At 58.0% G+C, this 14,789-nt stretch overlaps 1 protein-coding gene across 4 annotated transcripts; it reads left to right on the top strand.

The window, feature by feature from the left end:
* The first annotated feature begins 133 nt into the window (after positions 1-133).
* On the top strand, positions 134-14,465 carry PTPN6 (protein tyrosine phosphatase non-receptor type 6). Of its 4 annotated transcripts, none has more exons than XM_074357351.1 (16): positions 136-434; positions 5,145-5,267; positions 5,450-5,644; positions 8,149-8,338; positions 8,492-8,608; positions 8,708-8,821; positions 8,978-9,074; positions 9,412-9,491; positions 9,666-9,815; positions 10,706-10,837; positions 10,957-11,111; positions 13,112-13,179; positions 13,281-13,432; positions 13,530-13,621; positions 13,966-14,106; positions 14,271-14,465. In XM_074357351.1, the coding sequence occupies exons 1-15, from the start codon at positions 421-423 to the stop codon at positions 14,078-14,080; spliced, it is 1,794 nt and encodes a 597-aa protein (XP_074213452.1). In that variant the 5' UTR covers positions 136-420; the 3' UTR covers positions 14,081-14,106; positions 14,271-14,465. The 4 variants fall into 4 exon arrangements, with proteins under 4 accessions (XP_074213451.1, XP_074213452.1, XP_074213449.1 ...); XM_074357349.1 differs by lacking the exon at positions 136-434 and adding an exon at positions 4,675-5,058; XM_074357350.1 differs by having other exon boundaries at positions 134-434; positions 9,412-9,815.
* The last annotated feature ends 324 nt before the right edge of the window (positions 14,466-14,789 follow it).

Genomic DNA, 14,789 nt, shown 5'->3' on the forward strand with positions numbered 1-14,789 from the left:
CTTCTGTGCCCTGAGAGGCTTCCCCATTGGCTGATGTTCCCCTGGCCAAGGTTACTTCCTGATCTTTGCCCCCACCCACCCTCTCCCGTTCTGTCATTTTGTCTGCTGAAACTCCAGGTGGCTCCTCCCCTCCCGAGGGAAGGAGGCCCTGGACAGGCAGGCAGAGCTGGGGCTGCAGGGAGAAGCCAGCTGCTGTGGGCGGTCTGAGGCCAGCCCCACCCCACCTGCCCCTTTTCCAGGGACATTTAGTCCAGGGGCTTGTCCCTGTGGTGCCTTTGGCCTGGTGGGCAGCCTTGAGAGGGAGGTGGCTGAGTTCTGAGTGCTCTTCCTCACCTGGCTTGAGCTGCTGCACAGCTGCGTCCCCGGCTTGGCCCCGCCCCCTGTGGCCTTCTGCCTGTGACTCCCCACCCCTCTGGGGAGATGCTGTCCCACGGGTAAGTCCCCTGCTCCACCTGGGCGCCACAGTCTCCTGATCTTCTGGGAGGGGAGGGCAGTGTTCATGCTCACTCCTGACAGGTATGTGCCCGTGAGTGTGATCTGTCCCTGTCCCCTGCCTGGGGTCTGCTTCCTGTCCTACTTACCGCGTCACCCAAGATGCCAGGAGCTCCAGGCTCATTCACGCACCTCTGCCCTGCTCCCCCCAACCTTCTCTAGCACTTTCCCCCTGACAGATGACACTTATTTTCACCATTGTATTTCTCTCTCCACCCTCTGGTCCCTGCTTCTGCCATCTACTTAGGACCTGTCCCCCTGGGTAGCCCTCATCACCTGCAACATTACACGTCTGCAAGGCAGACCTGAGAAAGCTCCCTAGTTCCCACTCAACTTCCCAACGTCCTTCATTCCGCTTTCCTTCAGTTTCCCTTCACACCGCGTCCTCTGCATCATTCATCCCACAGATACCCACTGAGCGTCCAGTATACGCCAGGGGCTTTTAAGGTGCTGCCAACACTGTAGCAAACAAGACAGAATCCCTGCGCTCACGGAGCTTCACTCCAGGGGGAGGCGACAGCCTGCATGAAGAGCCATCAAAAAGGATAATTGCAGATTTTCAGACGTATTACCCAGAAAATGAAACAGTTTCACGTGGCCAGCAAGTGACTGGGGTGCCAATGGCATCTGTAGCTGGAGGTCAGGGAGGGCTTTCCTGAGCAGGTGACATGGGAGCTGAGACCTGGATGAGGAGGAAGAGCCAGCCTCCAGCCTCCAGGCCAGCGCCCCTGGGCAGAGGGAATGGGCAGTGCAAAGGCCCCCCTGTGAGAACAAACAAAGTAAGACAGTGCCTGCAGCAGAGCAGGCCAGTGGGGAGGGAGCCAGGGCCCGGGCAGGACCAGGCCTTGCTGGAGTTTGTGTTTTTTTGTTTTTTGAGGCTTTTGGGGGGGGGGGTAATTAGGTTTATTTATTTATTTTGATGGAAGTCCTGGGGATTGAACCCAGGACCTTGTGCATGCTAACCATGTGCTCTGCCACTGAGCTATACCCTCCCTGCCTTGCTGGAGTTTGGATATTCCAGTGAGGACCAGCTTGGTGGGTTCGTGAGTTGGAAGGTTGGTCGCCCTCAAATCCTCAGGTCCTTGCTTCTCACTCTCACACCTGCCCCTCCTTTCCGTGTGCCCTACCTCCCCCAGGGGTGCACGGGTTTTTTCCTTCAGCCCTGATGACCAGGTTCTCAGCCAGTCTTCTGGTCTCTGATCCCTTCCACACACCTGCCTCCATCATTTTCCTGCCAGACAGTTGGCCAGGCCTCTCTTGGTACAGAATCCTTCCTGGGTTGCTCAGCTGGGCCCTGTGAGACCCTCTGCCATGGTTCCCAGCCTCTCAGCAGCTCAGCTCTGCCACAGTGCTCTGCTCAGAGCATCCTGGGCCTGCCACCTGGGTGCCCTGGCCAATGTTGGGTCTGCCAGAGCACCAGCCCCTCTGGCCTCCGTTGTGGGCTGAGCGCCAGGCCCACCTCTTCCTCCAGCAGCAGGTGGTGTGGTGGGAAGGGCAGTAGACTCTGGTGTCACACAGCCTTGGTTTGTCGTCTTCCCACTCACTAGCTTGTGACCTTGGGCAAGTAACTTCTCTGAGCCTTAGTTTTTGTTTCTAAAATTGGGCTAGCAAGACGTACAAAATAGGGTTGGCATGTGGATTAATAACATCACATGAAAGCTGTTTGTGCTGAAAGTCTATTTTCTATTAGCTTTTTATGGCAGCATTTGGGCAATCTTGTTAAGCCCATTTATCAGGTAGGGATCCTGAGGCTTGGAGAACTTCAGTAACTTTCCAGCGATTATTTCACTTTGTGCTTCCAGACTGCCTGTCTTTCCACATCATCATTGAGCTCCACCTCTCCCTTTATTTCCTTGCTTCCCAGGTGAAGGATTTTCTCTTCTGAATTAGTAGACACTTATTTTTGCAACTCTCAGCTTCCTCGAGCCTGTTTTCTTTCCCTTAAAAAAGGAATCGGGAACGTGACTCCCACATCACAGGGATGTTCAAGGCCCAGATGGGATTGTGTGTGTGCACGTGCTCTGCGAACTCCAGACCCTGTGTGTCATGGTTATTATTTATTTTCCCGACAAGGGACAGCAGAGACTGTACACCTTAGTGTTCATCTTCTGGCTTGACGTCTTTCAGAGGAATTCCTGCCTCTATCATGGTCAGGAGTTTCTGGGTGGCTATTAATTTCTCCCCACTGAGTGGTTTCAGCCCCAGAAGGAGAGTGGCCTGTGGCCAGGGTGCAGCGGGTGTTTAGTGCCGAGCATGGATCTGCAACTTCATGTGTGGTTGGGATGCTGGGGCCACGTGTGGTTATTTGCAGGTCTGTGTGTAGATGGACATGGATGATGAGGTGTATGTGGTGGGACTGTGTGTGCATAAGTGATGCTTGTGTGTGCATGTGTGTGTATTTGACAAACAGGGTGTGGACATGCAGGGCCGGGCTGGGCTTGTGACCATGTATGTGCATGGGGACTTAGGAGCTTGTTTATTGGACATATACTCTGTGTGTGTCATCGTGCTAAAATCTGACAACTTGGAGGTGAGCCAGACTGGTGGTGGACCCCACTGTGGTAGAGGCCCACACTCTTCCTGCCCCCTGCTGTGGGAGGGAGTTCATGGTCTTTCAGGGCAGCTGTCCAAGGCTGAAGGTAGTCAGTGTGCAATAAACAGACCAAGCAATGTCCCCAGGGCACCAGAAAGAGGGAGAGAATGTAGCCCTTTTTGGGGGCAGGGAAATTGATGTTTGATGTTTCAAAAAAATGATAAAGTCATTATAAGAAAAATAGACTTCTGCTGGGCTTGAACATTTTGTTATTTATTTTCTCTCTCTCTCTTTTTTTTTTTTAATGGAGGTACTGGGGATTGAACCATGCTAAGCATGCACTCTACCATCGAGCTATACGCACCTCCTACTTTTCCTTATTTTTTCTGAGGCATAGCGTACATGTGAATATTGAGCATACAGTCTGGTGATCATCGCATTCACTGACATCCGTGTATAGCACCACCCCGATCACGACGTAGAGCATCCCCAGCCCCAAGAAGTGTCCCAGAAATTGCCATCTCCTAGTTTCTTTATTTTTATAAAGGCAATGCATGCCCATAATATAACCTTCAGAAAGGTGGAGAGGAGAAGGGAACGTCCCTCCCAGCCCTCTCCTCCGGCCACCCAGCCCCCTGCCCTAGGGAAGCCAGCTGCAGGAGTTTCTCGTCAGTCTTTGGTTGGGCTTCTTTCCTCCTGCTTTGGTTTGGTGGTGCTTGTGTTTGCATTTGGAATTACTGGAAGTATCATGAGCTTTTAGTATTTAGGGCTTCTCCAGGCCAACCAGCCCTGAGAATAAGCCACGGCAGGGCCTGGGCCCCCAGCCCTAGGAGACAGGCCCCAGGTCAGAGTCCAGGGCTTTGGCCAATTCAGACCAGACCCCTTGGCAAGAACCTACAGCTCAGGCCTAGGATGGATGCACCCACAGGGGCTGGCGGCTCTGCTCCCACCTGCTTCCCTAGGTCTGCTTTCCCCCCTCCAATTCCTTTCCTCACCCAACTGCAGGGTTGGGGCAGGGGTGGGGGGCAGGCAAAGCCTGAGGATGAGAGGCAGAGGAGATGCCAGCTGGACAGGGCTGCTCAGGGGTCATCCCTCTGCCCCTGGGCACCTCTTCAGATGTATGTGTCGGGGGTGGAGGGCACCTGTCCCTCTGTGGGCGTCTGCATTGGCTTGAAAATCAGGGAATCTTCCTCCCACTGCAGCCCCAGTTGAAGTCTCCCAACCTCTATTCTCTGAAGCCCGGAGGCCTAGCATACAGTAGCTAAAATCACTGGCTTTGGAACCAGACCGTCTGGTTTTCATCCCGTCGCTACCACTTACTGACTGTGTGACCCCGGGCGAGTTCCCAACCCTCCCTGAGCCTCAGGTTCCTTGTCTGGAAAGTGGGGATAATGAAGCCACCTGCTACATAGGGCTACTTTGAGGAACGGGTCAGATAAGGGCCATAAACAACGTAAGCATGGTGCCTGGTAAACAGTCACACTCCACTAATGATAGATGTCACCATCACCATTATTACTGGCTTGGACCAGAGAAGGCTGTGTGGACACAGCTGGTGGAGCAGGCAGAGATGGCATGTGACCGTGTGGGTTCACAGTACAAGCGTGATCGTCTCCCGGAGTGGGCGAGGCGCACCAGAGTCCTTGTTCGTGAGACGCTGTCCCGTCCCGGGTGTGAGGTGCCAGTGCCAGGCTCCTGAGGCCTTTGATGGCAGACGTGTGGGAAGTGGGCCCCGTCCCCACCCCCACTGCCACCCGGCTCTGCTTCTCCTCGCTCTGCTCTAAAACGAGAAGTACAAGTGAGTTCCCCCAAGGGGTCGGCCGCGCCCCTTCCTGTCCCCGCCCTGCCGGCTGCCCCAGGCCAGTGGAGTGGCAGCCCCAGAACCAGGACCACGGGCGGCGAGGTGGCCTGGGCGCTGCGAGCCCGCAGGCTTTGCCCCAGCGTTCTCGGCCTGCCCAGACTCAGCGGCACCCGCTGCTGCCTGCATCCCCTCCCCCGCTCCGGGGACACCCCCCCCCCCCCAGGATGGTGAGGTAAGGGCCTGGGATCCACCATAGGCAGGAGGCAAGGTGCCCCAGGGCCCAGGGGACCTCCCCTCACTGCCTTCCCGGCCCCCCAGGTGGTTCCACCGAGACCTCAGTGGGCTGGATGCCGAGACCCTGCTCAAGGGCCGCGGGGTCCACGGGAGCTTCCTGGCTCGGCCCAGTCGCAAGAACCAGGGCGACTTCTCCCTGTCCGTCAGGTAGGTGGGCCTCAGCTCCAGCGGGAGCCAGGACTTGGCAGCCCCTTCTGGTTCCCCAGGCCCTGTATGTGTCCGCCCATCCCTGCCTGCGCTCCACGCTCACTCGGGACCCCTGCCCATCCCCCACCCTGGCCCCACCTCGGCTCTCGCACCCACTGGCCTCCCTGCTTGACGCCCTGCAGGGTGGGGGATCAGGTGACCCACATTCGGATCCAGAACTCGGGGGATTTCTACGACCTGTATGGAGGGGAGAAGTTTGCGACGCTGACGGAGCTGGTGGAGTACTACACGCAGCAGCAGGGCGTCTTGCAGGACCGCGACGGCACCATCATCCACCTCAAATACCCGCTGAACTGCTCGGACCCCACCAGCGAGAGGTGAGGGGCTGTGCACCCTGGCCGGCCACCCGTCGAGGGGGCCTGGCCTCGACCCGGCTGCCCCTGCCTCCCCATCTCTGCTCCTTCTCGGGGCTCAGCGGGCCTCCTTCTTCTCTGTGATCCTGGGGCCCATCAACCCCTGAGGAACAGAAGGTCATCTCGCCTTTCTGCAGGGTCCCTTTCGGCCGGCAGCCCAGGCCCTACTAGTGACAGGGCCACTCCTCGTGGCCACGTTTCCTAGCAGGCCAGCTCTGTTGTTAGAAAGCTCTTCTTCCTCCCATGGACCAGAATCTCCCTTCCTGTGACTGTTCCCTTCCCCAATACCGGTTAAGAGAGTGAGAGGCTGGTGTTGAGGAGGAACATAGGGATACTTAGTGCCTGTGCTCAGCAACCCTGTGGGGGTGGGTCTGCCCTCTGGGGCTGAGTAGAGCTGGACCAGTCCCTTGACCAGAACACAGACCATTGAAAACTGTGTGATAGGGTCACATGTGTAAGGGGCCTAGAACCTGGATGCAGGGTAACACTCATTTCCCTACCATCTTTTTAGCTCCAAAGATGAGGTCCCCAGGATCGGGCTAGCTACTTCCCATGTGGTCTCCCCTGTGCACAGGCCGGGGGTGGGCACATACTCAGCCTTACACCGAGGCTCATTTTAGCAGCCCCTATAAAGGGGGAAGGTGAATAACTTTTTTTTTCCGCACACTCCTGGGGCCAAACCAACTTGCCCTTGTCCGCTAGTTGTGTATTGCTTATTGAAAGGATTCCGAACCTTGATTCTGTCAGTTTTCAATCTTTCTGAGATGCATGCCTCCCAACTTGCATCAATACTTTCATTCAAGTCACTGATGGAAACTTAGAACTGGATGGCGGCTGAATAAAGGCTAAGAGGCCCACCCCTGGAGACCTCTTTCCAGTGGACATGAAGCCTCCTCTTCTAGGAGGGAAGCCATATTGATGACCTTGCTGGTGGCTGTACTTCCTTGGTGTCTGACCCCTCTGGCCCCTTTCCTGCAGCCCCCCTGCAACATTCACAGGGATTTCCCACCCAGACCCTCTTAAACTCCTCGTGGCCTTGCCTCCTCCTTGTCCACAGTCAGGATCTGCTCTGCTGGCTGCTGGAGGAGGATGGGTTACCTGAGACCCCGTACAGGAGGAGCAGGTTGTGGATGGAGCTGGAAGAGGCTTGAGCTGAGCAGACCCCCTGGGGAAGAGCCTGAGGCCTGTGCTCTGACTGGGGCTGGGAGAGGTCAAGGACAGAGGGAATGCAGACTAGGGAAGTGACAGTGACTCCAAGAGGCCCTTTGGGTTACCCACGCCAGGAGGCCAGGGCTCACCCCTGACCCTAGGAGTGTGTGGGGAAGGCTCTTTCTCCAAACCTCCACTTGTGTTCTTGGCCTTGGCAGTGGGCCCTTCTCCTCTGCAGGAATTTGCATTTGTCCTCTCAATGGCTAGCTCTCTGCCTGTGGTCAGCCTGACATTTGCATGGAGACTTCCTCATCCTGGGGCCTGGGGGAAGAGGGTTAGCCCCCTCCCCATTGCCCAAGGCAGGGGGAGCCTTGGCCTACCCCTGGGTAGTGGGATGGGGTGGCTCGGAGGGGGGCTCCTGGACAGGGTGGGAGACCCTGGAGGTCTCTGAGCTGCAGTCTCCTCTGGGCAGGAGTGAGTTGGGGCGGGACAGACTGGCCCCCTCCCTCCTTCCCCCCATTCCTGCGGTTGGAAAATGCCCCCCTTCCCCTGGTCCTTGGGCTGAGGAAACCTCTCAACCTCACTTCTCACTCTCTCCCCAGAAGGAGTTTTGTGTTTTTTCCATCACGTGGTTTCCTGTGGGGCTGGGCATTGTGGGGCTACAGTTTCCTCCTGGGAAGGGGGTGTGCTTTGGGGAAAGGTCCTAGTTCTGCTTTCTGCCCATCTGAGCCCCACTGAGCCCCTCTGAGCCCCAGCGTCCCCTTGAGTGACATCATCCTGGGCACCCCAGAGCCCCTACACCACTCTTTACCCAGAGGGGGGTTGTCTGCCTTCTCTGCCCCCCGGGGGGACTTCTCCCCATTGCGCCTCCCTTGTGACTTCCGTCTCTCCATCCCCATCACTCTCTGTGGTTTGGCCTCTGTCTGCGTTTCTCTTTCCCTAGCCCAGCCCTGTCTTTCATGGAGACCCTTCCTGGGTTTCTGCCCTCCAAATATTCTGGATCTGGCCCACCTTTCTACCTTTGTCTTAAACTTTCAGAGGTGGACCAGGTTAGAACTCCTGAGCTTTGCCTCATATCAACAAGGGCTTTGGGTTAATGTGCAATCACCCAGCCTCAGTTTCTTCATCTGCAAAATGGGTAGTACCTACCTCTCAGCATTTTTGTGAGAGTCATGGGCCGACATACGGTGGTGGATTTGGAAACATCTAGCATGGGGCCTGCACATGGCGGGGACCGGATTTCCTTGCCCTCTCTGTTAACGTCTGCCCAGTGCCTGCCCCTGGCCTAGATCTCACCTTCTGGATGCTGCCTTCTCTAGGTGGTACCATGGCCACATGTCTGGGGGGCAGGCAGAGACACTGCTGCAGGCCAAGGGTGAGCCCTGGACATTCCTCGTGCGTGAGAGCCTCAGCCAGCCTGGAGATTTTGTGCTGTCTGTGCTCAGCGACCAGCCCAAGGCTGGCCCCGGCTCCCCACTCAGAGTCACCCACATCAAGGTCATGTGTGAGGTAAGGCATCCAGGCAGCGTGGAGGTCCTGTTGGGAGCCTCTGTGCCCACAGCATGGGCCATGGGGAGGGTCAGCCTGGGCTTCGGTGGGAGGCTGAGGGTCCAGGGAGGGCAATTTGGGTCCTGAGAGGTGGCCTGACTTGACCCCACTCAGGGTGGCCGCTACACGGTGGGTGGTTCAGAGACCTTTGACAGCCTCACGGACCTGGTGGAGCATTTCAAGAAGACGGGGATTGAGGAGGCCTCGGGCGCCTTCGTCTACCTGCGGCAGGTGAGGGGTGGGCCTGGCTGCCGCCTTCGTTCCCCGAAAGGAGACGTGTGAGCTTCTGAGACCAGAAAGCAGCTGACTTCTCACCCTCCCATGCCCCAGCCATACTACGCCACGAGGGTGAATGCGGCTGACATTGAGAATCGGGTGTTGGAACTGAACAAGAAGCAGGAGTCAGAGGACACAGCGAAGGCCGGCTTCTGGGAGGAGTTTGAGGTGCGGGATGGGGACCCACAGGACACAGTGGGTGGGGCCCGGAGCAGACCCTGTCCCCTCTCTCCCCACCCCTCACACTGATCTGCCCAAGTCCTCTCCCCCTGTAGTCACCCCTCTGCAGGGGCTGGTGCTCCATTTCCCCCTCTCACCCCTCAGAGTCTGCAGAAGCAGGAGGTGAAGAACTTGCACCAGCGGCTAGAAGGGCAGCGACCGGAAAACAAGAGCAAGAACCGATACAAGAACATCCTTCCATGTGAGTGCCTTCCCCGGGGCAGCCTCCAGCCCTCCCCCACCAGGCAGCGTCTATTCACCCAGGAGACCCCCTTCCCCCAGCCGACCTCTCCCATCTCATAAGGTCTCTAACCTCAGCTCAAGGAGGGACCCACTCCCCACCCCAACAGAACCTCCCCTCCTCCAAAAAGCCTCTGCTCCCAATGAAGCCTCCTGCATCCCACCCCAGCCCCATACAGATGCCCCACCCCTGCCGGCCCACCTGCTCTGAGAGCGCAAGGCATCTGGGCAGGAATTGCCTGGGAGCTCAGGAAGGGTTTGACCCAGGCCCTTCTCTCGTCCTCTCTGCCCACCCCCAGTCGACCACAGCCGAGTGATCCTGCAGGGACGCAACAGTAATATCCCTGGGTCTGACTACATCAATGCCAACTACGTCAAGGTCTGGTGTGCCCGCCGGTCACTTGGGAGGGAGGCTGAGCTCCTGGACCCCACTCATAGGGGTGCTGGGCCCAGAGACATGTGGACAAAACTCATGCTGGCACCTTGGGTGGGGGTGAGGGTGGCGGGAGTGCAAGAGGCCCACAGTCCTGTGTGTCCCTGTCCTCGCACCCAGAACCAGCTGCTAGGCCCCGATGAGAACGCTAAGACCTACATCGCCAGCCAGGGCTGCCTGGAGGCCACGGTCAACGACTTCTGGCAGATGGTCTGGCAGGAGAACACCCGCGTCATCGTCATGACCACCCGGGAGGTGGAGAAGGGCCGGGTAAGCCGAGCCCCACGCCGCCCCACCCCTAGCACTGCTTGGCCACTGCCATTAAGCCAAAGAAACTTGGGGCACCTCAGAGGGCAAGGGTCCTATCTTATTGGGACACTGAAGAATCAGGTCTGGGTACACGCTGACTTCTGGATCCCTGATTCCCACCTTGGGCTCACCTGACCACCAGGCCCAGGTGTCCAGTGGCTTCTCTCCTTAAAGTGTCCCCCTGCCCTGCCCCCACCCGTGCCCCTCCAGGCAGCAGCCCCTCCTGTCCCTGGGGCCTCATAAATCTCTCTGAAGTCAGCTCCTCCTCCTCCCCCACCGCCCAGCTATCACTTTGCCAGCAGGCTGCCCCCTCTGAAAACACTTCAGTGTCTCCCACACTCCCAGACCCAGCACTATGGCCTGGTGGCTGCCCTCCAGCCCTCGCCGCCTCCAACCAGCCAGGCCCCTTCAGGTTTCCGTACCTCTGCCCGAGCTCATTTCTGCTAGGAGATGACTTCCTCTCCCTGCACTATCTCTGCCTGGCAGACTCCTCATTTTCCAAGACCCAGCTCAGATGCTCCCTCCTCTGTGAAGCCACTCCTGATTTCTTCCATTGCCTTGAGGGAGAGTTAGTCTCTCCCTCCACAAGGCTCCTCAGTGGCTCTGGTTCCCTGCTCCCCTGTCTTTCTCTGTGCTCCTGGCGGCACAGGTGCACCGGCGGCACCTTGTTGGTATTTGTGACTCCAGCCTGCTTCTCTTCAGGTGCAGGTCTTGCTGCCTGTAGCAGGCTGAGCCCAGGCTAGCTCCTAAGCCAGTTCACCCATTCATCCATCAGATGCTGATGGGGCCTGCACCAGGGGCGCAGGTCCTGCTTCGGTGCCTCAGTCCCCACCTCCACCCTCCCTTTTCAGAACAAATGTGTCCCATACTGGCCAGAGGTGGGCTCTCAGGGTGTTTATGGACCCTATGCTGTAACCAACTGTGGGGAACACGACACAGCTGAGTACAAACTCCGCACCTTACAGGTCTCCCCGCTGGACAATGTGAGTGGCCCCCACCCCTGCCCCTGGCCCAGGGCCCTCCTTACACCTCTTCTCTTCGGTTTGGTAGAATGAGGTCATGTATGGGAGCAGGGGATACTAACCCTACGTACTTGGCCCAGGGGGACCTGGTTCGGGAGATCTGGCACTACCAGTATCTGAGCTGGCCTGACCATGGGGTCCCCAGCGAGCCTGGGGGTGTCCTCAGCTTCTTGGACCAGATCAACCAGCGGCAGGAAAGTCTGCCTCACGCAGGACCCATCATTGTGCACTGCAGGTGAGAATAATAATAATAATGACATTAGTAATAATAATCTAAGTAGTAGCTGGCAAGTGAATACGGCTCAGTAAGTGCCATGCCCTATTGTAATTCACATTACAGAAAACTGCAAACAAGTGTGAAATTCACATACTTAATACCTCCCCTGGCCCCCACCTCTTCTGGGTTCCTTGATGGCTCCGACCCACGGGTGGAGCTTAGCTTGAACCGAGCCCACTGTGATCCTGTGTCTGGGGGTAGCTTCTCAGACTTCCCTGGATGTACCATCTAGTCCACCCCTGCCAAATACAGACTCGGAAATGGGCCCAGCCTCTTGCCAGGTCACTGCTGGTCGGTGGGGGAGCCTGGACGGTAGACCCAGATCCTGCTCACTCCTGTTTTCTCACACATGCCTACCCAGCTGGGGTTTCCTCTTGGGGTTGGTGTGGCTCCCCATTTGTTCTCTTCTCCACCTGTAGCCCTGGGCGGGAGGCTGAGGCTTCCTCACTGCTGCTCCGTGTCTCTCTTCCCACCAGTGCCCCCAGCTCGGCCCCAGGGTTGCGCAGGGAGGGGGGATGTATCAGGAGGGGCACAAGCATCACTAGCTCCACTGGGGACCCTCGCGTTCATGACCAGGAGACCCTGTTCCTGTTAGAGTGGGGAGTTGAGGGGCCAGCAGGGAGAAGCAGGGATCCCATCAGGCCTGAGGGTAAGAGTCCCGCAGATGGGGCTGCCCAGCTCGGTCTGGCCTGGGTGGGTGGGAGACAGCGGGCACAGGGTCCTGGACAGAGGCTGCCTTTTTAAATACCAGCTCCTCCACTCACTGGCTGTGTGATCTTGGACAAATTACTTCGCTTCTCTGACTCTCATATTCCTCATCTGTAAAATCAGGATCTCCTAGGATTGCTGTGAAGATTAGATTAGGTGAGACCCCCCTCACTGGGTTTGGCACACAGTAAACCCTTGAGAAGGGAGCTGTTAGTGCTTGACTATCTCACTGCAGGTGGGGAACGGGAAATGGGAATCTGCCTGGTCCTTTTCCCTTCCAGCTCTCTCCGTGTGACTCCAGGCAGTGAGGGCTGGGACTTCCTCCTTCTTTCCACTGTGTGTCCTGGGGCAGGGCTGTGTGGGCTGAGTCTGGTGGTGCCCCCACATGCTGTCTCAGGGACTCTGCCTCCTGGGGCAGGCCCATTGCCAAGAACCATCCTGTTGCCCGTGCCCCCCCCACCCCATTTCTTGAAATCCCCATGGCCTTTATTTAGACATTACAGGAAGGAAGTGGGTGAGGGGGGTTATTTTTGACAATCTGGGTTTGAAATTAGACAGTGCGACTCAGGGCATTGGCCTGACAGGCCCAGCCGCCGATGGGGTGGGACTGGGTTCTATGTGGGGTCCTGAGGCTCCTGGGGTCTGCTTGCCCAAGGGTGGCGGCAGAAAGTGGGGAGAAGGGAGACTTCCTACTGCACTGCTCCCCCAAGTTTCCTGAGCCCAGTGGCCCCGTGCACTGCTGTCTCCGGGTTGCCCTTGCACGCCCGCCGTCAGGGTCTGAAGAAAAAGGGAAACGGAGCCTTGCAGAAGAGACCTCTCAATTCCGGGAGGGAAGCCTCGCTCAGGCTGGGGAGGCCCAGAGTGCCTGGGGAGCAGGCCAGACAGAGGTGGGACGGGGTCCTGGATCTCCCGGTTGGGGAGCAGAGGAGGTGTGGAAGCAGGCAGTAGTGGGGGAAGCTGGGTGCTGGGAAGGAGGAAAGTGATGGGTGTTTGGGGGGCAGTGTCTAAGCACTTGAGAGGCAGGCCCTCCCCCCCCCCCTCAGATCCCTTGGCTGATGTGACCTGCAGAGTTGGGCAAACTTCTGCCCTGCTTGCCTGCCCAGTGACCTGGTTCCTGCATCTCATCTCACTGCAGCCTCGGTTCCTTAAGCCCCACCCTGGTTGGCACTGAGCACTGGGCTCCCCCTTACCTTCCCACGAGGTGGAGGTGCGGGCGAGGCCTCTGACGGCGGTGCCCCTTCTCTCCCCAGCGCCGGCATTGGACGCACAGGCACCATTATCGTCATCGACATGCTTATGGAGAGCATCTCCACCAAAGGTGAGGGTGACCTCTGGGGGACGCAGGGGCGGGTGGGTGAGCAGCCCTGCCACCGTGTCCACCTATGCCGGGGCCTGACATCCTGCTGCCACCTCCGCCAGGCCTGGACTGTGACATTGACATCCAGAAGACGATCCAGATGGTGCGGGCCCAGCGCTCAGGCATGGTGCAGACGGAGGCGCAGTACAAGTTCATCTACGTGGCCATCGCCCAGTTCATTGAAACCACCAAGAAGAAGCTGGAAGTCATGCAGGTGCGGGCAGAGCAGGGCCTTACAGGGCCGCGGTGGGCAGTGGGCATTGCCTGGTGCCGCTGGGACCACCACCCTCCCACCACACCTCTTCCCACAGTCCCAGAAGGGCCGGGAGTCAGAGTATGGGAACATCACCTACCCTCTAGCTATGAAGAATGCCCACGCCACGGCCTCCCGCACCTCCTCCAAGTGAGTGGCCCCTGCCTGCCGCCTCCCACAGCTGCTCCTTCCTCGCCTCCAGCCCGACCCGTCCTTTCCAGGGAGGTTGGGGTTCGAATTCAAGCTTGGTTCTTCCAATCTGTGTTCACAAGTGAGCGCCCTCCTGGTGGGGCCTGTGCCAGGGACTGGCAGTACACTGACACGTGAGATGGAACTCCTGCCTCTAGGGGCTTCTAGTCTAGTGTCAGGACAGTCTAGTGTCGCTTTCCTGGCCTCAGTTTGCCCACCTGTGAGATGGCGTGGCCCCAGGGGCTGCTGGTGCTGATTGATCCGCCCTGTGTCCTGACTGCCACCCTCATCCACCCCACCCGCAGACACAAGGAGGATGTGTACGAGAACCTTCAGAGTAAGAACAAGAAGGAGGAGAAGGTGAAGAAGCAGAGGTCAGCAGACAAGGAGAAGAGCAAGGGCTCCCTGAAGAGGAAGTGAGCCGGGCGCGTCCAGGGGCGGCCGAGGTACCGCTCCTCCCTGGCCGGCCCCCGGGGCCCCCTGCCTCCAGTGCCCTCCCCTGGATGGATGGGGTGGCTGCAGCCTCACCCTGCCTTCCTGCCCAGACCTGCATTGTGTCCCCTTCTGGGTCCCAGTCACCCCCTTGTTCCTTCCTCCCCTCTCTCTGCAGCCGCAGCCCATCCATCCCTGCAGAGGCCTCCAGTGGACGACCCACAGCCTGGACCTCAGTGCCTGCCCCCATTCTATTGTAATTTAAATGGCCGTGTCCCCACCTCCCTCTCCCAGACCCTGTACATAGCTCAGCAGGGCCCCGGCGGGGCCTGGCCCTTCTTCTGCTGTAAATAAAGCCCCTAGGATCACCGTGTGTGTGGGTCTCTAACTCCGTGCGCTTGGGTGGGAGGGGAGGCAGGCAGGGGAGGCCGTGTTTGGGCACAGCTAGGCCTTCTCGCCTGACAGAACTGGTTCCGGCCTCTGCTTGATAAACGAGGATTGTGAGCATGGGGCGGCTTCCGCAGTCTCTGTCTCTTCCCTTTAAAGTGGAGGATGATCTGGAAAGGGCAGTTGTGAAGATCTTTGAGATCAGGGATGTTGAACACAACTGGCAGCAGTAATTCCTTACGCACTTGCTCTGTGGTGGGCGCTATTTAAAAAGACTGCAGCATTAATTCAACTGAGGTACCGCATCATT

Source organism: Camelus bactrianus, chromosome 34, assembly GCF_048773025.1.
Source record: "Camelus bactrianus isolate YW-2024 breed Bactrian camel chromosome 34, ASM4877302v1, whole genome shotgun sequence".
Classification (NCBI taxonomy): domain Eukaryota; kingdom Metazoa; phylum Chordata; class Mammalia; order Artiodactyla; family Camelidae; genus Camelus; species Camelus bactrianus.

Excerpts from the sequence above, each read along its gene's own strand:
- PTPN6 (XM_074357348.1), top strand. The coding sequence starts at position 4,733 with ATGGCAGACGTGTGGGAAGTGGGCCCCGTCCCCACCCCCACTGCCACC. Across the intron at positions 8,339-8,491 it reads ACATCAAGGTCATGTGTGAG|GGTGGCCGCTACACGGTGGG; the intron begins GTAAGGCATCCA and ends GACCCCACTCAG. Across the intron at positions 8,609-8,707 it reads CCTTCGTCTACCTGCGGCAG|CCATACTACGCCACGAGGGT; the intron begins GTGAGGGGTGGG and ends CCCATGCCCCAG.